The sequence below is a fragment of the Engystomops pustulosus genome, chromosome 6 (genome assembly GCF_040894005.1).
Source record: "Engystomops pustulosus chromosome 6, aEngPut4.maternal, whole genome shotgun sequence".
In the NCBI taxonomy this organism is placed as follows: Eukaryota; Metazoa; Chordata; class Amphibia; order Anura; family Leptodactylidae; genus Engystomops; species Engystomops pustulosus.
The window spans coordinates 184,038,325-184,060,115 of NC_092416.1; the positions used below are offsets into that span (position 1 = coordinate 184,038,325).

At 47.8% G+C, this 21,791-nt stretch overlaps 2 protein-coding genes and 1 pseudogene across 4 annotated transcripts in view; all 3 read right to left on the minus strand.

Annotated features, from left to right (window-relative positions):
* The window catches only part of LOC140065392 (uncharacterized), a 91,522-nt gene that overhangs the window by 14,234 nt on the left and 55,497 nt on the right, over window positions 1-21,791 (minus strand). Inside the window, exon 1 of one of the 3 annotated variants that reach the window (XM_072113002.1) lies at window positions 7,029-7,123. The gene's annotated coding sequence lies outside the window, so the exon portion shown is untranslated. Of the gene's footprint in view, window positions 1-5,451; window positions 5,527-7,028 lie in introns of those variants that run through there. The other 2 variants (XM_072113003.1, XM_072113004.1) reach the window with 2 other exon arrangements.
* Window positions 2,205-19,655, minus strand: LOC140065237 (uncharacterized). The gene is made up of 4 exons (XM_072112838.1): window positions 19,646-19,655; window positions 7,029-7,126; window positions 5,452-5,554; window positions 2,205-3,552 (listed from the first exon to the last, which is right to left on the minus strand). Exons 1-4 carry the CDS (start codon window positions 19,653-19,655, stop codon window positions 2,357-2,359), a joined length of 1,407 nt encoding a protein of 468 aa, XP_071968939.1. The 3' UTR covers window positions 2,205-2,356.
* LOC140065238 (uncharacterized) overlaps window positions 19,649-21,791 on the minus strand; it is a 160,437-nt pseudogene continuing 158,294 nt past the window's right edge.

The window sequence follows — 21,791 nt, forward strand, 5'->3', positions numbered from 1 at the left end:
TATAAGGTTAAAAATGAAATACAAAAGTTGTGCACAATATTTACCCCGTATGCTGAATTTTAGAGGTAAAGGACCTGTGATGATGTCATGATCGTGTGATCCGCCCCATGTGTGGGAGGAGTCTGGGTTCAGGTTCTGCTTCTGGAGAAGCTAAAAGGACCTTTGATGATGTCATGAGCATGTGATCAGTCACATGACTGGGAGATTTCTCAGAAGCGTGTGAGAGCAGGGTTCTGCTGGTCTATCTCTACTCGATGCTTAGTATTCTCTTCCTATACTGTACGGATTAGTGACTCGGTAAAGGATGTTTCTCTTAAATGTTGCGCTAAGTTGGGAAGGGATATGGGGTCCATCAATCTAAGAATTGGTACCTGCTCTTTTTCCCAGTGAAGCTCACAGAATAGCTCATCTACTACGGTTACTCGGCGCATACAAATCCCATCAATTACTATCCCGGAGAGGAGTTAGATCTGACTCATCCTGCCCGGGGTGCGGAATGGTCTCTTCACATGACGTGGGAATGTAGGGCATTAGAGCCTCTATGTAAGGATGTATTAGGCTTAATGCGCACCATGTTTTCAGTTACTATTGAAGTGACCCCTCTGTCTTGCCTCTTAATTATGGTGTGTACACTATGGAGGATACTGTACTCTACATGGGGATGTTGTTATAACAGCACTGGTCTCTTTGCTGTCACTGATGTAACGTGCGGGACTATTGTCTGTAATTGTTCTGTTTGTTTCCTCTTGGTCAAAATTTGAAAAAAAAAAAAATCAATGAAAAATATCTGATTTAAATAAAAATGAAGTGTGTAACAGCAAAACTGTTCTAGTTGCTCATGGTAACCAATCAATGTTGGTGGCTAGTAGACATGCAACACTAGAACAACATAGAACAAAAATACCAAACAAGGGGAGGGGAAAAATAGGAGAAAGGGAAGAAGGTTAAAAGACAAGGATAAAGAAAAATGAGAGGGGCGGGATATATGGTATCCCTTTGAATATCTGCGGGGCTTGGTAATTGTTATATGCCAGTAAATTGTTACAATCCAAAATAGACAAACCTCATCCACATATCACTACCATTAAACAATAAACTCTTTATACCTCCCTGTGCCTCAGTATGGCCGCGGCAGGCATCTTCCCACAGTCCTGTGATGGTGTCGGTGTTCCAGCTCCCTTATCCCTGCTTCCTAGAGGGCACATGCGGCGGCTCCCTGAAATTTAAGGGGCCAGTGAACCGCTAATTGGCGCTGGCCATCCACTGATTTAAAAATCCCCTGCCTCTTTCTGTCACCCCTGCCGGATCTTTGTGCCTCATGCCTTGGGGTAAGTTTGTCTTGTTTTCCCAGCGATTATTGTGATTTCCTGTTCTGACCTCCTGCCTGTCCACAACTCTGTCTTGCCTCACGATTCTGTACTACACCTTGGCCAGCATGGACAAAGTCGTGACTGTGGAGTGACCTGGTGGTACCACGCCGCAGCAATTCCAACCCGCTTTAAAAAACAGGTGCCACTTAGACTCCGCTCCCAGGTGTCGGCTTATGTCATCGGTGGTTCAGTGGGTCCACTACCCCTGACCCGTGACCGTAAGATCCAGCCATGGATCCCGCCAAGGTTCCGCTACCTGAAAAACGTGTTTCAAAGACTTACACAGGATTGCGAGTGTAGTGCTAGCCACCGGCCGGGGCTTCACTTTGCGTGCAACAGCACCGCTTGACTTGTGAGTAGCCGATGCATCACAGACCGCAACCGCCTTTGTAGGAGACAAGTGAAAGAAATACAGTACCTATCGTTGGAGCTCAGGATTCTCAAGGAAACAGACGGGCACAAACTTTATACACAGGTACCTACATACACTCATAGGTCTTCATTTAGGACAGCTTACTTTGTTTGTCTGTCCTGATTGCGGTACCCGTGCATTATAATATATATATTTGCCTATAGTCAAAGGGCTTTTTTTGCGGTCTCTAGTGGTGTTTACTGCATGTTTTTTGGTGTTCTCTACTGACCTGGAATCCCATCAGGCCCATGCAGGACAAGTTCTCAGGTATCTAACGACCAATCGCATATATGCCAAACTCCAGAAGTGTCAGTTCAACCAGAAGACTATTCCATTCCTTGGGGTATATCATTTCTGATAAGGGTCTACAGATGGATCCCACCAAGTTGTCTGCGGTTCTCCACATGTAAAGAAGTTTGAGATAACGAGTTCCCTGATACAATTATTATACATATTCTTCAGCATTATACATTTATTTAGGTTTTCCTTGCATAACAATCAATTTTGACTTTATCTGTCCTGTATTAGTTTTTAAAGAGTATTAAGTGATCTGAAGTTAAAACATTTCCCAGGTTTATAACATCTGAGAAATTCCATTATGGCAGGACTTTTGATGATGAACAAGTTTTGTTTTACGATCAAAACATTTTCCGCATTCTGAACATGAAAATGGCTTCTCCCCTGTGTGAACTCTCAAATGATTAACAAAATGTGATCTCTGACCAAAACATTTCCCACATTCTGAACATGAATACGGCTTCTCCCCGGTGTGAGTTCTTTGATGTTTCACCAGATCTGATTTTTGGTTAAAACATTTCACACATTCTGTACATGAATATGGCTTCTCCCCTGTGTGAGTTCTTTGATGTTTAACAAGAGCCGATTTCTGGATAAAACATTTCCCGCATTCTGAACATGAAAATGGCTTCTCCCCTGTGTGGCTTTTCTCATGTTGAGCAAGAGATGATGCCTGCTTAAAGCATTTCCCACATTCTGGACATGAAAAGGGTTTCTCCGATGTGTGACTGCTCTGGTGTATAATAAGTGTAGATTTTTGGATAAAACATTTCCCGCATTCTAAACATGAAAATGGCTTCTCCCCTGTGTGACTTCTCTTATGTTGAGCAAGAGCTGATGCCTGCTTAAAGCATTTCCCACAATCTGAACATGAATATGGCTTCTCCCCTGTGTGAAGTCTCTGGTGTGTAATAAGAACAGATTTTTGGATAAAACATTTCCCACATTCCGAACATGAAAACTGTTTTTCCCCTGTGTGAATTTTTTGATGCATTATAAGATTTGATTTCTTGACGAAACACCTCCCACATTCTGAACATGAAAATTGCTTCTCCCCTGTGTGAATTTTTTGATGCCCTAGAAGATATGATTTTTTGCCAAAAGACCTCCCACATTCTGAACAGGAAAATGTCTTCTCCCCTGTGGGGGTGCCCTGATGCATACGGAGACCTGTTTTAATGCTAAACGGACCACCAATTTCTAAAGAAGAATATGGCTTCTCCCCTGTGTGAGTCCTCGCTTTAGCAAGATTTCTGAAACCCTTCCTATCGATTTCTGAATTTACAGTTGGACTTTTGATTTGCTTAACAGTCTCTGATAATTCAGGTGATGGGACTAGATTGTTTCCGTGATGGTCTGAGGATGAATCTGGAATATTTTCATGCTCTTCATATGCATCTGGTGCGACACAACGATCCTCTGCCTTAAAGTCTGAAGATATCAGATGTTCTTCTGAGCTCCTGATATAGTCATCTGCAAAGAAAAAAAAAAAGAACAATCACCCTTGCCTTCTAACCAATGACAACATGCAAAGCCCCTATGAATTATATTACACTGCTGATGGAGCATTAATCAGAAATATACATTTCTATACATTTTGTGTTTATTATGGAGGTGCTGGGGCACTTTCTTTCTGCCTATTGCTCCCACTGACGTGCAGCATGTGTAATAGCTGGGCCTAGTAGCTGCTGCTCATTGCAAATGTGTTATCGAAACGTGCCTGAGATTTTGAGTTGTGAATCTACAACGTCACAGCATTGGGAGGGATTGGGAACATCAGGGGCAGTGATGGCTATCAGGGGTGTAACTAGGAGAAGCAGGTCCCCATAGCAGACTTCTCAATTTGGTCCCCATTCTACCTTATAAAAAATATACATATTTGTATAATCACAATCACACAGATACAGCATAGTGGGTACGATACGCTATCAAACTTTCAGGTTCGAAAAGATGGCCATATGACGACCCTCTGTGACCCACGAGATCTCTAGGGGTTCCTCGCTGCACTTTACCTACCGGAAATCTCTATACAGGACTGGCTTAGCTTCCTTTCAACCAACTTATCTATCCAGCAACCACAGCTGCAGCAATTCCTGGCGGGCGACACGTCCTTCTTTAGCCCATACTCCGATGCGTAAATTGCAGAGATCTCTGTAGGACTCCCGGCTAAGTGATGTGTAGAGGGACCTTCACCCCAGTTCCGAGACTGCACTTACTATTCCCCTGCCCGCATGTCATATAGCCAATTAGACATGTTCTTTATTAGTCATCATGCCCTCACCTGGCAACCAGGGTCCATTATAGCCTCCTCCATCCCAGACCCACGCTCATCTCCCTGGCGTTGGCGCCTTAATGGCAACCTTCTGAAAGATTCAGTCTGTCTTGCTGAACTCCGCAGGCAGATAGAGTTTCCTTCAGTACAAACCGTCACTCAATCGGCGCTCAGGGCTAAACACGGGGCTTGACTGCAGCGAGAAAGATCGGTCAAGACCCTGGCACTTTTGTCTAAAATCCACTCTGGATCACAAGGCTGGTGGGTCCTCGGAGATTGTGAACGAGTTCTTGAACACTCGTGAGGAACTGAAGGAGCTCCCGAATCAGCATTTATGAACATTTCAACAGGTGTGGGAGACCAATATCTAGGTATCTGTACTGCCACGCTCAACTGCCACTTATATACCTTGCATTAAAGATCGTTCAGATCAACTAACACTCATGCTGTTAATACTATCTTTGAAATGTACTATCCAGACCTATAGAACCTTCAGGATCCCTTACTAGACTCTGCTAGGGCGCAGGACAAGATAGAGGCTTATGTCCGTAACACAGCCCTTACTCGGTTGACAGACGAGAACTGCGAGACATTGGAATTTGAAGATCATAAAATCTTCCCCAGCGGGCAAATCCCCAGGCCCAGATGGCTTCACTCCTCGCTTTCACAAAGTCCTTAAGGCGGAACTAGCCAATATATTAACTCGCACGTTTAACTCCATCTTACCATCTGCCCTTCCTCCCACGCCAATCCCTGCAGACTATAATATTGGTCAACCCTTAACCTGTTGAGGACCTCTCCATATATGCAAACTAAAGCCACATGTCTAAGCACATCCCTTGAAAGGCGATTTCCACGGAAAAATTTGTGGGATAACCAAAGAAAAAAAGTGAAGATAAAACATGCACAGAGGCTCTGTAGCACATTACAGACCAACCACTTACCATAGTACATATAAATTATTCATAAACAACATGACCTAATACCTTAAAAAGCTTCCTCCTAAAAACAGAATCCAAAGTTCATAATCCTAAAGGATGAGACATGGGGCACCATTTGGGTTGGCCGGGGAGCCCTATCATCTAGTGGTTACTACTCACCTGGGCAGTTACCTGTAGGTATCTGCTCCTTACATCGCTCATCGCCCCTCACATATGTCTCTGGAGCAGTAATATTCTTCACGTCTTCATCCTGATATAAAAACTGAAAGGCAAGTATCGTTGGAGATATCTGAGACACAGCTGCAGGTCTCCATCATGTTGTTACTTATTTAAACCAACAAACTCTATAGACAGAAGCAGTAAGACGCTCCAGACCTCATCTAATGTCTATGGTCAAATATAACCCTTCATCTCTTACCTTCTTATTAACCCCTTACTCATGTGTGACATATTAGGATGTCACATGCCGGCTGCAGGTGTATGGAAAGGGTACACATGCTGAGTCTTCTCCAAGCAAGGTGGGTGTTTGCTGTATATTGCAGCAAATACCAACTGGTAACACCCGCGACCGATGCTAGCAATGATCGCAGGTGTTATCCTTTCGATCTCTGCTGGCAAAGCTGTCAGTGGTATTAAAAAGCCGGCGGCGCTTGGGTGCCGCCATATTGGCTTAGATCGTCGCTTCCTGTGACATCAGGGAGCGGCGATCTGTTACCCTAACAGCCGCAGGTCATACAAAAACCTGAGGACGTCTGATTTTAGCCTATTAAAATGTGTGATTTACACACTGTAACAGAAGATGTGTCAAATCCCCTATACTGCCATAATGTAGTATGGTAGTATATGGTAGGATCAGGCAACCTAGGGTTAAAGTATACTAGGGGTTCTGAAAAATAGTAAAAAAAATTAATAAAAAAAAAAAAAAACTGCAAAAAATTCAAATCACCTCCACTCCCTAGAACTGATAAAAATAAACATTAAAAATCATAAACATTTTTGGTATTGCTGCGTCCCATCTATCTAAATATAATAGCGTTTATTCCCGGAAAATAGAGCCCAAAGTAAAAAATAACAGCTTTTCACCATTTTGCTAAATCTAAAACATTTTAGAAAAAGTGATCAAAAGACCAAACAGTCCTCGACATGGTAGCATTAAAAACGTCATCTCATCTCACAAAAAAGGACACCACAAACAGTTATCAGCGCCTGAACGAAGCAAAATTAAGAAATTTGTATTGTACAGGAGGTTTTACTTTTTGTAAATGTATGAATACATTATAAAACCTATAAAAATTTGGTATCCCTGTGATTGTGCCGATCCAAAGAATAATGAAGACATGTCACTTGGAGTGCACAATGAAAGCCGAAAAATCCAAGTCCACAAAAATAGGGCAAAAAATTTTTCCACCAATTTCCCCCGAATTTGGGAATTTTTTCCCGCTTCCCAGTACACGGCATGGAATATTAAATACTGTCATTATGAAGTGAAATTTGTTATGCAGAAAACAAGCCGCCACACATCTCTTTACAAGTAACTAAAGTAACATGAAAACACTAAAACCTGCCTCGGTGTTAAGGGGTTAACAGAAAAAAAAACATTTATTGCCCCAAAAGAATCAAAATGTGTAACTGGAACCATAGAAATATGTAAAAAAAAGTTTTACAATATACCTAATTTTAATATAATAAACCCCCACAGATCAGAGAATGTGTCATTACGTCTTCTCTCCATCTACCTGATGATCCTGGGGGACATATTTCTCCTCTGAACAATCCTGTGGTAGAAGAAGAGGACTGGGACATCTCTCCGGTGATGTTCTCTTACTGGATCTACCTGTAGGAAACATCCAGAGACTGAATTCCTTCTTTCCATACAGATAATGAAAGGACGTGTGGATTTAGTCCTGTCTATTACCTGCTGATGTGAGGGGCTGGTGGTCCTCCATCATGACGTCCTTGTACACATCTTTGTGTCCTTCTAAATACTCCCACTCCTCCATGGAGAAATAGACAGCCACATCCTGACACCTTATAGGAACCTGACACACACAATGATCCCGTCATCACCCAGATCCCTTCATAGCGTTACTGTATAATGTCCCAGCATTCCCGGCAGTGTCACCTCTCCAGTCAGCAGCTCCATCATCTTGTGGGTGACTTCTAGGATCTTCTGCTCATTGATGTCATCATGTATCAGGGGGTGAGGTGGAGGAGCCGGGATTGGGCTCAGGGTTCTCCCCCATCCTTCATACACAGGGGCCTGACAGCGCCCACTAGAGGTCTTCTTCACTACTGTGTAATCCTGGTTATGGAGAGACACATTGATAAATCTCCCTCCATACATTTCCAGAATCTCTCACCTCTCCAGTCCTATCATCTGTTATTCCCATAGATAATGATGTAATGTGACCTCATCACAATCTCTCACCTCTCCAGTAATATAGAAGAGAATCTCTAGGGTGAGCTGGAAGATTCTCTCCACCCTCGTGTCTCTGTCCATTGTCTGATCCTGAAGAGAAAGAAGATAAGATAAAGTAAAAACATATAAAATACAATTATTGAAATCAATATAAGAAAACACTGAGGAGATACTGATGATCAGTGGTGGGTTTTGTCTCTTGTACGGAATACGAGTTTCTCTATGACTGAGATGAAATCCGTGTAACATCTGTAGCATCTGTATCTGTATCTTGAATTTAATACTAGGAGGTAATTCAGATGTGGATACGCTGGGGATTGTAGTTACACACAGATGAGCTTCCTTTGTTCTATCATTTGTTAATTTCTCCTTTACCCCTAATAACATTTGCACTGGTGATGTTGGATTGTTTTAGAGCTGTTACAGTCATCCAATCGTCAGACTTGGACTTTGTAGAGCAGCGATGTAGGGTGAAGGTTTGATGTAGGATAAATCAAATTATTTGCTATTCATTTAGAATTAGACGTCCAGAATTTATCACAATTCCTTTAGATAAAAGAGATAATTTGACCCGGATTTAAAAGATTGATTATTATTCACTATACACAATTGAACCTCCTACGTTTATAAGAACATGGGTCATTATCTCACTAATTGATAATTGAGTGGGAGGCCAGGCTTGTCTGCCTAATACAAAAGGAGGTGAGACGGAGATATGGAAGTGAGGGGTCACTGATAAATGTCCCTGGTGACTACACACCTACCTCCACCTGCAGAGCTCCAGATATATGTGACAGGACCTGTGATGATGTCATAGTCATGTGATCATGTGTGGATGGAGTGAGGCTCCTGGCTTCGTTGGTGGAGAAGTTATAGGACCTGTGATGATTTTCTGACCATGTGATTAGTCACATGTGTGGGAGGAGTCAGGCTCCAGGAAGTGTTGCTAAGGGCAGGGCCATCCCTGCTTCTCATGTGAGGAGAAGTTCTGACCTGACAAAGATTGGTGTTTGCCTCTGATTGGCTGGCACTTGGAGAGTGAGATGAGATACAGTTACATGGAGAGAGGGATAGTTTAGGCCTGTGAGGAAACATTATTAGTTGGTGTGGAGTACATTGCAGGGGCCACAGTAGTTACCTGAGTGTACTGATACTGAATTAGCCTCAAGTGAATCATCGTATGAGCATAACTAAAGTTAATATTAGGTTAGTCGATAGTTGCAATTGTTTCTATGACTGAAAACAGTTTCCTGTCACAAGCCTGAAGTGACTGAGGTCTGAGGAGCCATGACCTGGAGTGACTGAGGTCTGAGGAGCTATAGCCTGGAGTGACTGAGGCCTGAGGAGCTATAGCCTGGAGTGACTGAGGCCTGAGGAGCTATAACCTGGAGTGACTGGGGCCTGAGGAGCCATAGCCTGGAGTTACTGAGGCTTGAGGAGCTATAGCCTGGAGTGACTGAGGCCTTAGGCGCTATAGCTTGGAGTGACTGAGGTCTGAGGAGCTATAGCCTGGAGTGACTGAGGCCTTAGGCGCTATAGCCTGGAGTGACTAAGGCCTGAGGAGCTATAGCCTGGAGTGACTGAGGCCTGAGGAACGATAGCTTGGAGTGACTGAGGCCTGAGGAACGATAGCTTGGAGTGACTGAGGCCTGAGGAGCTATAGCATGGAGTGACTCAGCCCTGAGGAGCTACGGCCTGGAGTGACTCAGCCCTGAGGAGCTACGGCCTGGAGTGACCAAGGCCTGAAGAGCTATAGCCTGGAGTGACCAAGGCCTGAAGAGCTACGGCCTGGAGTGACAGGCCTGAAGAGCTACGGCCTGGAGGGACTGAGGCCTGAGGAGCTACAGAATGGAGTGACTGAGGCCTGAGGAGCTATGACCTGGAGTGACTGAGGTCTGAGGAGCTATAGCCTGGAGTGACTGAGGTCTGAGGAGCTAAAGCCTGGAGTGACTGAGGCCTGAGGAGCTATAGCCTGGAGTGACTGAGGCCTGAGGAGCTACGGCCTGGAGTGACTGAGGTCTGAGGAGCTATAGCCTGGAGTGACTGAGGCCTGAGGAGCTACAGCCGGGACGGACTGAGGTCTGAGGAGCTATAGCCTGGAGTGACTGAGGCCTGAGGAGTTATAGCCTGGAGAGACTGATGCCTCAGGAGCTACGGCCTGGAGTGACTGAGGCCTGAAGAGCTGTAGCCTGGAGTGACTGAGGCCTGAGGAGTTATAGCCTGGAGAGACTGATGCCTGAGGAGCTACGGCCTGGAGTGACTGAGGCCTTAGGATCTGTAGCCTGGAGTGACTGAGGCCTGAGGAGCTATAGCCTGGAGTGACTGAGGCCTCAGGAGCTGTAGCCTGGAGTGACTGAGGCTTGAGGAGCTATAACCTGGTGTGACTGAGACCTGAGGAACTATAGCCTGGAGTGACTGAGACCTGAAGAGCTATAGCCTGGAGTGACTGAGGCCTTAGGCGCTATAGCCTGGAGTGACTGAGGCCTTAGGCGCTATAGCCTGGAGTGACTGAGGTCTGAGGAGCTATAGCCTGGAGTGACTGAGGTCTGAGGAGCTATAGCCTGGAGTGACTGAGGTCTGAGGAGCTATAGCCTGGAGTGACTGAGGCCTGAGGAGCTATAGCCTGGAGTGACTGAGGCCTGAGGAGCTATAACCTGGAGTGACTGGGGCCTGAGGAGCCATAGCCTGGAGTGACTGAGGCTTGAGGAGCTATAGCCTGGAGTGACTGAGGCCTTAGGCGCTATAGCTTGGAGTGACTGAGGTCTGAGGAGCTATAGCCTGGAGTGACTGAGGCCTTAGGCGCTATAGCCTGGAGTGACTAAGGCCTGAGGAGCTATAGCCTGGAGTGACTGAGGCCTGAGGAACGATAGCTTGGAGTGACTGAGGCCTGAGGAACGATAGCTTGGAGTGACTGAGGCCTGAGGAGCTATAGCATGGAGTGACTCAGCCCTGAGGAGCTACGGCCTGGAGTGACTCAGCCCTGAGGAGCTACGGCCTGGAGTGACCAAGGCCTGAAGAGCTATAGCCTGGAGTGACCAAGGCCTGAAGAGCTACGGCCTGGAGTGACAGGCCTGAAGAGCTACGGCCTGGAGGGACTGAGGCCTGAGGAGCTACAGAATGGAGTGACTGAGGCCTGAGGAGCTATGACCTGGAGTGACTGAGGTCTGAGGAGCTATAGCCTGGAGTGACTGAGGTCTGAGGAGCTATAGCCTGGAGTGACTGAGGCCTGAGGAGCTATAGCCTGGAGTGACTGAGGCCTGAGGAGCTACGGCCTGGAGTGACTGAGGTCTGAGGAGCTATAGCCTGGAGTGACTGAGGCCTGAGGAGCTACAGCCGGGACGGACTGAGGTCTGAGGAGCTATAGCCTGGAGTGACTGAGGCCTGAGGAGTTATAGCCTGGAGAGACTGATGCCTCAGGAGCTACGGCCTGGAGTGACTGAGGCCTGAAGAGCTGTAGCCTGGAGTGACTGAGGCCTGAGGAGTTATAGCCTGGAGAGACTGATGCCTGAGGAGCTACGGCCTGGAGTGACTGAGGCCTTAGGATCTGTAGCCTGGAGTGACTGAGGCCTGAGGAGCTATAGCCTGGAGTGACTGAGGCCTCAGGAGCTGTAGCCTGGAGTGACTGAGGCTTGAGGAGCTATAACCTGGTGTGACTGAGACCTGAGGAACTATAGCCTGGAGTGACTGAGACCTGAAGAGCTATAGCCTGGAGTGACTGAGGCCTTAGGCGCTATAGCCTGGAGTGACTGAGGCCTTAGGCGCTATAGCCTGGAGTGACTGAGGTCTGAGGAGCTATAGCCTGGAGTGACTGAGGTCTGAGGAGCTATAGCCTGGAGTGACTGAGGTCTGAGGAGCTATAGCCTGGAGTGACTGAGGCCTGAGGAGCTATAGCCTGGAGTGACTGAGGCCTGAGGAGCTATAACCTGGAGTGACTGGGGCCTGAGGAGCCATAGCCTGGAGTGACTGAGGCTTGAGGAGCTATAGCCTGGAGTGACTGAGGCCTTAGGCGCTATAGCTTGGAGTGACTGAGGTCTGAGGAGCTATAGCCTGGAGTGACTGAGGCCTTAGGCGCTATAGCCTGGAGTGACTAAGGCCTGAGGAGCTATAGCCTGGAGTGACTGAGGCCTGAGGAACGATAGCTTGGAGTGACTGAGGCCTGAGGAACGATAGCTTGGAGTGACTGAGGCCTGAGGAGCTATAGCATGGAGTGACTCAGCCCTGAGGAGCTACGGCCTGGAGTGACTCAGCCCTGAGGAGCTACGGCCTGGAGTGACCAAGGCCTGAAGAGCTATAGCCTGGAGTGACCAAGGCCTGAAGAGCTACGGCCTGGAGGGACTGAGGCCTGAAGAGCTACGGCCTGGAGGGACTGAGGCCTGAGGAGCTACAGAATGGAGTGACTGAGGCCTGAGGAGCTATGACCTGGAGTGACTGAGGTCTGAGGAGCTATAGCCTGGAGTGACTGAGGTCTGAGGAGCTAAAGCCTGGAGTGACTGAGGCCTGAGGAGCTATAGCCTGGAGTGACTGAGGCCTGAGGAGCTACGGCCTGGAGTGACTGAGGTCTGAGGAGCTATAGCCTGGAGTGACTGAGGCCTGAGGAGCTACAGCCTGGAGTGACTGAGGTCTGAGGAGCTATAGCCTGGAGTGACTGAGGCCTGAGGAGCTACAGCCGGGACGGACTGAGGTCTGAGGAGCTATAGCCTGGAGTGACTGAGGCCTGAGGAGTTATAGCCTGGAGAGACTGATGCCTCAGGAGCTACGGCCTGGAGTGACTGAGGCCTGAAGAGCTGTAGCCTGGAGTGACTGAGGCCTGAGGAGTTATAGCCTGGAGAGACTGATGCCTGAGGAGCTACGGCCTGGAGTGACTGAGGCCTGAAGAGCTGTAGCCTGGAGTGACTGAGGCCTGAGAAGCTGTAGCCTCATTGACTGATTTGAGAAAGGGGAAAAAGTCCCTCACAGTATTTTTTCTCCATAAAAAAAAAAATGCAAATATGCAGAGAATTGATGGTAATAAAACTCACAAACAGCAGAGATATCTGTTGGAAGGAGCTAAACATCCTCTAGTTATCTCCCAAAACCATGAGAACCTCCAGAATGACCACTCGTAACCGAGATGGGCTCTGGTTTTTGACTTCTTGTTACATTCAGACTGGTTGTAAAAAATATGAAGGCTGGTGCCTTATCACCATCATTCAAAACTACAGACTAGTTGTACAAGCCAAAACATATAATAGACCTGTCTTGTCTGGTGTCTCTGGCTCAAGTTTACCCCGAGGGGCATATGTATGGGAGATATTGTTGTTTCTGCTTCCAAAAGGCAGAAAATTCTATCTTTGGGGTCACAATGAAAAACTGTGTGCTCCCTATGGCCTAATAGCACTCTTTAAGCTGTTACAGAAGAAGTGGAGCAAATAAACAGCATTTTTGGCAGCCTGTGCTCCACAGTAGTTACCTGAGTGTACTGATACTGAATTAGCCTCAAGTGAATCATCGTATGAGCATAACTAAAGTTAATATTAGGTTAGTCGATAGTTGCAATTGTTTCTATGACTGAAAACAGTTTCCTGTCACAAGCCTGAAGTGACTGAGGTCTGAGGAGCCATGACCTGGAGTGACTGAGGTCTGAGGAGCTATAGCCTGGAGTGACTGAGGCCTGAGGAGCTATAGCCTGGAGTGACTGAGGCCTGAGGAGCTATAACCTGGAGTGACTGGGGCCTGAGGAGCCATAGCCTGGAGTTACTGAGGCTTGAGGAGCTATAGCCTGGAGTGACTGAGGCCTTAGGCGCTATAGCTTGGAGTGACTGAGGTCTGAGGAGCTATAGCCTGGAGTGACTGAGGCCTTAGGCGCTATAGCCTGGAGTGACTAAGGCCTGAGGAGCTATAGCCTGGAGTGACTGAGGCCTGAGGAACGATAGCTTGGAGTGACTGAGGCCTGAGGAACGATAGCTTGGAGTGACTGAGGCCTGAGGAGCTATAGCATGGAGTGACTCAGCCCTGAGGAGCTACGGCCTGGAGTGACTGAGGTCTGAGGAGCTATAGCCTGGAGTGACTGAGGCCTGAGGAGCTACAGCCGGGACGGACTGAGGTCTGAGGAGCTATAGCCTGGAGTGACTGAGGCCTGAGGAGTTATAGCCTGGAGAGACTGATGCCTCAGGAGCTACGGCCTGGAGTGACTGAGGCCTGAAGAGCTGTAGCCTGGAGTGACTGAGGCCTGAGGAGTTATAGCCTGGAGAGACTGAGGCCTGAGGAGCTACGGCCTGGAGTGACTGAGGCCTGAGGAGCTATAGCCTGGAGTGACTGAGGCCTCAGGAGCTGTAGCCTGGAGTGACTGAGGCTTGAGGAGCTATAACCTGGTGTGACTGAGACCTGAGGAACTATAGCCTGGAGTGACTGAGACCTGAAGAGCTATAGCCTGGAGTGACTGAGGCCTTAGGCGCTATAGCCTGGAGTGACTGAGGCCTTAGGCGCTATAGCCTGGAGTGACTGAGGCCTTAGGCGCTATAGCCTGGAGTGACTGAGGTCTGAGGAGCTATAGCCTGGAGTGACTGAGGTCTGAGGAGCTATAGCCTGGAGTGACTGAGGTCTGAGGAGCTATAGCCTGGAGTGACTGAGGCCTGAGGAGCTATAGCCTGGAGTGACTGAGGCCTGAGGAGCTATAACCTGGAGTGACTGGGGCCTGAGGAGCCATAGCCTGGAGTGACTGAGGCTTGAGGAGCTATAGCCTGGAGTGACTGAGGCCTTAGGCGCTATAGCTTGGAGTGACTGAGGTCTGAGGAGCTATAGCCTGGAGTGACTGAGGCCTTAGGCGCTATAGCCTGGAGTGACTAAGGCCTGAGGAGCTATAGCCTGGAGTGACTGAGGCCTGAGGAACGATAGCTTGGAGTGACTGAGGCCTGAGGAACGATAGCTTGGAGTGACTGAGGCCTGAGGAGCTATAGCATGGAGTGACTCAGCCCTGAGGAGCTACGGCCTGGAGTGACTCAGCCCTGAGGAGCTACGGCCTGGAGTGACCAAGGCCTGAAGAGCTATAGCCTGGAGTGACCAAGGCCTGAAGAGCTACGGCCTGGAGGGACTGAGGCCTGAAGAGCTACGGCCTGGAGGGACTGAGGCCTGAGGAGCTACAGAATGGAGTGACTGAGGCCTGAGGAGCTATGACCTGGAGTGACTGAGGTCTGAGGAGCTAAAGCCTGGAGTGACTGAGGCCTGAGGAGCTATAGCCTGGAGTGACTGAGGCCTGAGGAGCTACGGCCTGGAGTGACTGAGGTCTGAGGAGCTATAGCCTGGAGTGACTGAGGCCTGAGGAGCTACAGCCTGGAGTGACTGAGGTCTGAGGAGCTATAGCCTGGAGTGACTGAGGCCTGAGGAGCTACAGCCGGGACGGACTGAGGTCTGAGGAGCTATAGCCTGGAGTGACTGAGGCCTGAGGAGTTATAGCCTGGAGAGACTGATGCCTCAGGAGCTACGGCCTGGAGTGACTGAGGCCTGAAGAGCTGTAGCCTGGAGTGACTGAGGCCTGAGGAGTTATAGCCTGGAGAGACTGATGCCTGAGGAGCTACGGCCTGGAGTGACTGAGGCCTGAAGAGCTGTAGCCTGGAGTGACTGAGGCCTGAGAAGCTGTAGCCTCATTGACTGATTTGAGAAAGGGGAAAAAGTCCCTCACAGTATTTTTTCTCCATAAAAAAAAAAATGCAAATATGCAGAGAATTGATGGTAATAAAACTCACAAACAGCAGAGATATCTGTTGGAAGGAGCTAAACATCCTCTAGTTATCTCCCAAAACCATGAGAACCTCCAGAATGACCACTCGTAACCGAGATGGGCTCTGGTTTTTGACTTCTTGTTACATTCAGACTGGTTGTAAAAAATATGAAGGCTGGTGCCTTATCACCATCATTCAAAACTACAGACTAGTTGTACAAGCCAAAACATATAATAGACCTGTCTTGTCTGGTGTCTCTGGCTCAAGTTTACCCCGAGGGGCATATGTATGGGAGATATTGTTGTTTCCGCTTCCAAAAGGCAGAAAATTCTATCTTTGGGGTCACAATGAAAAACTGTGTGCTCCCTATGGCCTAATAGCACTCTTTAAGCTGTTACAGAAGAAGTGGAGCAAATAAACAGCATTTTTGGCAGCCTGTGCTCCACAGTAGTTACCTGAGTGTACTGATACTGAATTAGCCTCAAGTGAATCATCGTATGAGCATAACTAAAGTTAATATTAGGTTAGTCGATAGTTGCAATTGTTTCTATGACTGAAAACAGTTTCCTGTCACAAGCCTGAAGTGACTGAGGTCTGAGGAGCCATGACCTGGAGTGACTGAGGTCTGAGGAGCTATAGCCTGGAGTGACTGAGGCCTGAGGAGCTATAGCCTGGAGTGACTGAGGCCTGAGGAGCTATAACCTGGAGTGACTGGGGCCTGAGGAGCCATAGCCTGGAGTTACTGAGGCTTGAGGAGCTATAGCCTGGAGTGACTGAGGCCTTAGGCGCTATAGCTTGGAGTGACTGAGGTCTGAGGAGCTATAGCCTGGAGTGACTGAGGCCTTAGGCGCTATAGCCTGGAGTGACTAAGGCCTGAGGAGCTATAGCCTGGAGTGACTGAGGCCTGAGGAACGATAGCTTGGAGTGACTGAGGCCTGAGGAACGATAGCTTGGAGTGACTGAGGCCTGAGGAGCTATAGCATGGAGTGACTCAGCCCTGAGGAGCTACGGCCTGGAGTGACTCAGCCCTGAGGAGCTACGGCCTGGAGTGACCAAGGCCTGAAGAGCTATAGCCTGGAGTGACCAAGGCCTGAAGAGCTACGGCCTGGAGTGACAGGCCTGAAGAGCTACGGCCTGGAGGGACTGAGGCCTGAGGAGCTACAGAATGGAGTGACTGAGGCCTGAGGAGCTATGACCTGGAGTGACTGAGGCCTGAGGAGCTATAGCCTGGAGTGACTGAGGTCTGAGGAGCTAAAGCCTGGAGTGACTGAGGCCTGAGGAGCTATAGCCTGGAGTGACTGAGGCCTGAGGAGCTACGGCCTGGAGTGACTGAGGTCTGAGGAGCTATAGCCTGGAGTGACTGAGGCCCGAGGAGCTACAGCCGGGACGGACTGAGGTCTGAGGAGCTATAGCCTGGAGTGACTGAGGCCTGAGGAGTTATAGCCTGGAGAGACTGATGCCTCAGGAGCTACGGCCTGGAGTGACTGAGGCCTGAAGAGCTGTAGCCTGGAGTGACTGAGGCCTGAGGAGTTATAGCCTGGAGAGACTGATGCCTGAGGAGCTACGGCCTGGAGTGACTGAGGCCTTAGGATCTGTAGCCTGGAGTGACTGAGGCCTGAGGAGCTATAGCCTGGAGTGACTGAGGCCTCAGGAGCTGTAGCCTGGAGTGACTGAGGCTTGAGGAGCTATAACCTGGTGTGACTGAGACCTGAGGAACTATAGCCTGGAGTGACTGAGACCTGAAGAGCTATAGCCTGGAGTGACTGAGGCCTTAGGCGCTATAGCCTGGAGTGACTGAGGCCTTAGGCGCTATAGCCTGGAGTGACTGAGGCCTTAGGCGCTATAGCCTGGAGTGACTGAGGTCTGAGGAGCTATAGCCTGGAGTGACTGAGGTCTGAGGAGCTATAGCCTGGAGTGACTGAGGTCTGAGGAGCTATAGCCTGGAGTGACTGAGGCCTGAGGAGCTATAGCCTGGAGTGACTGAGGCCTGAGGAGCTATAACCTGGAGTGACTGGGGCCTGAGGAGCCATAGCCTGGAGTGACTGAGGCTTGAGGAGCTATAGCCTGGAGTGACTGAGGCCTTAGGCGCTATAGCTTGGAGTGACTGAGGTCTGAGGAGCTATAGCCTGGAGTGACTGAGGCCTTAGGCGCTATAGCCTGGAGTGACTAAGGCCTGAGGAGCTATAGCCTGGAGTGACTGAGGCCTGAGGAACGATAGCTTGGAGTGACTGAGGCCTGAGGAACGATAGCTTGGAGTGACTGAGGCCTGAGGAGCTATAGCATGGAGTGACTCAGCCCTGAGGAGCTACGGCCTGGAGTGACTCAGCCCTGAGGAGCTACGGCCTGGAGTGACCAAGGCCTGAAGAGCTATAGCCTGGAGTGACCAAGGCCTGAAGAGCTACGGCCTGGAGGGACTGAGGCCTGAAGAGCTACGGCCTGGAGGGACTGAGGCCTGAGGAGCTACAGAATGGAGTGACTGAGGCCTGAGGAGCTATGACCTGGAGTGACTGAGGTCTGAGGAGCTAAAGCCTGGAGTGACTGAGGCCTGAGGAGCTATAGCCTGGAGTGACTGAGGCCTGAGGAGCTACGGCCTGGAGTGACTGAGGTCTGAGGAGCTATAGCCTGGAGTGACTGAGGCCTGAGGAGCTACAGCCTGGAGTGACTGAGGTCTGAGGAGCTATAGCCTGGAGTGACTGAGGCCTGAGGAGTTATAGCCTGGAGAGACTGATGCCTCAGGAGCTACGGCCTGGAGTGACTGAGGCCTGAAGAGCTGTAGCCTGGAGTGACTGAGGCCTGAGGAGTTATAGCCTGGAGAGACTGATGCCTGAGGAGCTACGGCCTGGAGTGACTGAGGCCTGAAGAGCTGTAGCCTGGAGTGACTGAGGCCTGAGAAGCTGTAGCCTCATTGACTGATTTGAGAAAGGGGAAAAAGTCCCTCACAGTATTTTTTCTCCATAAAAAAAAAAATGCAAATATGCAGAGAATTGATGGTAATAAAACTCACAAACAGCAGAGATATCTGTTGGAAGGAGCTAAACATCCTCTAGTTATCTCCCAAAACCATGAGAACCTCCAGAATGACCACTCGTAACCGAGATGGGCTCTGGTTTTTGACTTCTTGTTACATTCAGACTGGTTGTAAAAAATATGAAGGCTGGTGCCTTATCACCATCATTCAAAACTACAGACTAGTTGTACAAGCCAAAACATATAATAGACCTGTCTTGTCTGGTGTCTCTGGCTCAAGTTTACCCCGAGGGGCATATGTATGGGAGATATTGTTGTTTCCGCTTCCAAAAGGCAGAAAATTCTATCTTTGGGGTCACAATGAAAAACTGTGTGCTCCCTATGGCCTAATAGCGCTCTTTAAGCTGTTACAGAAGAAGTGGAGCAAATAAACTGCATTTTTGGCAGCCTGTGCTCCATGTAGTGTCACTTGTGCACTGCTATCAATCCTGAGATGCCTCAGCACAAAATGTGGAAAATCCTCAGCAGAGCATCAGAAAACACTGTCAGAGCTTAGTCCATCTCTAGTGTTGAGATATAATGAAGTTATTCATCTGATTTCTTCAGGTACTATAAACAGAGGCCAAGCTGTCTGTTTTATCATTATACTTATAATCCCTTTAAGATGGGGCAGTGACCATTATATTTTAGATGTAAATGTCTGTGTCATGGGTGCCCACCCGTGCCCCTCTCCGTGGCGCTGCCCCGCCCCCCGCTCCAAACTCGCCTCTCCACGCTCCCACTCCCGTCCGGACTGCACATTCGGGTTTCCTTAAAGGCCGGCTGTTCCCAGGATTCCCTGACGGATCTTTGAACTATGGGGAGAAGAGAAAGCTTCCTTTGCCCTGCGTTTGCTCCTATGTTCCTTGTTTTCTTTTATGCTGATCTCCTGTTACTGACCTTGGACTCGAACTTTGACCTTGCTTCTCTGCCTCCTGCCCTGACTATGTACCTGTATCCTACTACGAGATTTCCTGCTGTATCTGTACCTCAACCTTGGCTGCCACCGCGATCTAGTCGCACCTGTGGAACGACCTGGTGGCACCCTACCGCAGCAAGTCCATCCCCCTTTGTGACGGGCTCTGGTGAAGACCAGGTGCCACTTAGATTCCGGTCCCAGGTGTTGGCTAGTACCATCTCCCGCGGTGGTCCAGAGGGTCCACAGATCCTGAACCTGGACAGTCTGGTAACAGGTTCTCAGATTTTACAATAAAATATAGATATGACTTACAATCATACATTTTCGAACATGTTTCTTATATTACATCATACAATCTTTGGCCAAAACATTTCCACCCGATTTATAACATGAATTCGGCTTTACCATTGTGTGACGACTTCTGATGGTTAACAAGATCCCCTTTCCGGGGAAAACATTTCCCGCAGTCTAAGCATGAAATGGCTTCTCCCCTGTGTGATTTCTCAGATGTTTTTCAAGATTTGATTTCTGGGTAAAACATTTCCCACATTCCGAACAGGAAAATGGCTTCTCTCCTGTGTGAGTTCTTTGATGTTGTTCGAGAGTTGGTTTCTGGGTGAAACATTTCCCACATTCGGAACATGAAAATGGCTTCTCTCCTGTGTGAGTTCTTTGATGTTTAACAAGATTTGTGATCATTGTAAAACATTTCCCACATTCTGTACATGAATACGGCTTCTCACCTGTGTGAGTTCTTTGATGTGTAACCAGAATTGATTTCTGGATAAAACATTTCCCACATTCTGAACATGAATATGGCTTCTCCCCAGTGTGAGTTCTTTGATGTGTAACCAGAATAGATTTTTGGTTAAAAGATTTCCCACATTCTGAACATGAAAATGGCTTCTCCCCTGTGTGACTTCTCTTATGTTTAACAAGATATGATGCCTGCTTATAGCATTTCCCACATTCTGAACATGAAAATTTCTTCTCTGTTGTGTGACTGCTGTGGTGTTTTATAAGAGTAGATTTATGGTTAAAACATTTCCCACATTGTGAACATGAAAATGGTTTCTCCCCTGTGTGAATTCTCTGGTGTCTAATAAGAGTAGATTTTTCAATAAAACATTTTCCACATTCTGAACATGAATATGGCTTCTCCCCTGTGTGAGTTCTTTGATGTGTTACCAGAATTGATTTATGGTTAAAAGATTTCCCACATTCTAAACATGAAAATCTCTTCTCCGCTGTGTGACTGCTCTTAGATTTTTGGATAAAACATTTCCCACCTTCTGAAAAGGAAAGTGTTTTGTCCCCTGTGTGGGTATCCTGATGCGTGCGGAGAAGTGCTTCAATGCTAAACTGATCCCCACTTTCTAAAGAAGAACATGGCTTCTCCTCTGTGTGAGTTCTCGCTTTAGCAAGATTGCCATTCGCGGTTAAACCTTTCCTACTGATTTCTGAATTTTTATATACAGAAATCTTCTCTGTGTTATGTCTTTGATATACACCTCTTTGAGTGTCACATTTGATTTGTTTAACAGTCTCTGATAATTTAGTTGATGGGACTGGATTGTTTCGGTGAAGGTCGGAGGATGCATCTGGAATATTTTCAAGCTCTTCAGATGTATCTGGTGTGACACAACGATCCTCTGCCTTAAAGTCTAAAGATATCAGATTTCCCTCTGAGCTCCGGCTACAGTTATCTGCAAAGAAAAAAAAGGCATGAGTGACGGCGATCACCCCCCCAGTGCCCTCCACCGAATGACACAACCATGCATAGACCACGGTGAATTAACGTTATTGGCAGAATTTGATGGTTCATAAATCAGAAAACTACATTTCTATACATTGTGTTTATTAGTGATTTATTAGTGCTGGTGGTACCGCTTTTCTTCTTGACTGTTCCTCCCACTGACCTGCAGCATATGACTTGACCAACTAGCTGCGGCTCCTCGTAAAAGTGTTGGCTATCCGCGTCTATCTGAGATTATGAGTTGTGGATCAATAACGTCACAGCATTGGGAAGGATTGGGAACATCAGGGGGCAGTGCACGGAGATCAAACCAGTGAAGTGAAGGCAACCTCTGGTGGAACCAGCTTTCTGATTTACATAAATGTAAGTGAGATCCATTTGTGTCAACAGATGTTTATTTTTTATGTAATGTTAGGGCAGGGGTAGTCTTAAACTCCCATTATTTATATGGTAGGATTTGCAATTTTTCCACCTCATGTCCCCTCTGACATGTTTCTGTACTTTGTCTACTCAATAGCTATTCCCTGCAAAAGGAACAGGCACTGCATGAATAATTATATTTAAATGCTTAAAGCCACATATCTAGGGACATCCCCCAAAAGGCAATTTCCAATTAAAAGTTTGTGGAATAACAGTAGAAAAAAGGAGAAGAAAAAACATGCACTGAAGCTCTGTAGCACATTACAGACCAACCACTTACCA

What these genes read in the sequence shown, in the direction of transcription:
- LOC140065237 (XM_072112838.1), bottom strand. An exon ending in ATGTCCCCCAGGATCATCAG is followed by an intron (nt 5,555 to 7,028) that starts GTAGATGGAGAG and finishes CTTGCCTTTCAG; the next exon opens with TTTTTATATCAGGATGAAGA. An exon ending in ACCTACAGGTAACTGCCCAG is followed by an intron (nt 3,553 to 5,451) that starts GTGAGTAGTAAC and finishes TTTTCTTTGCAG; the next exon opens with ATGACTATATCAGGAGCTCA.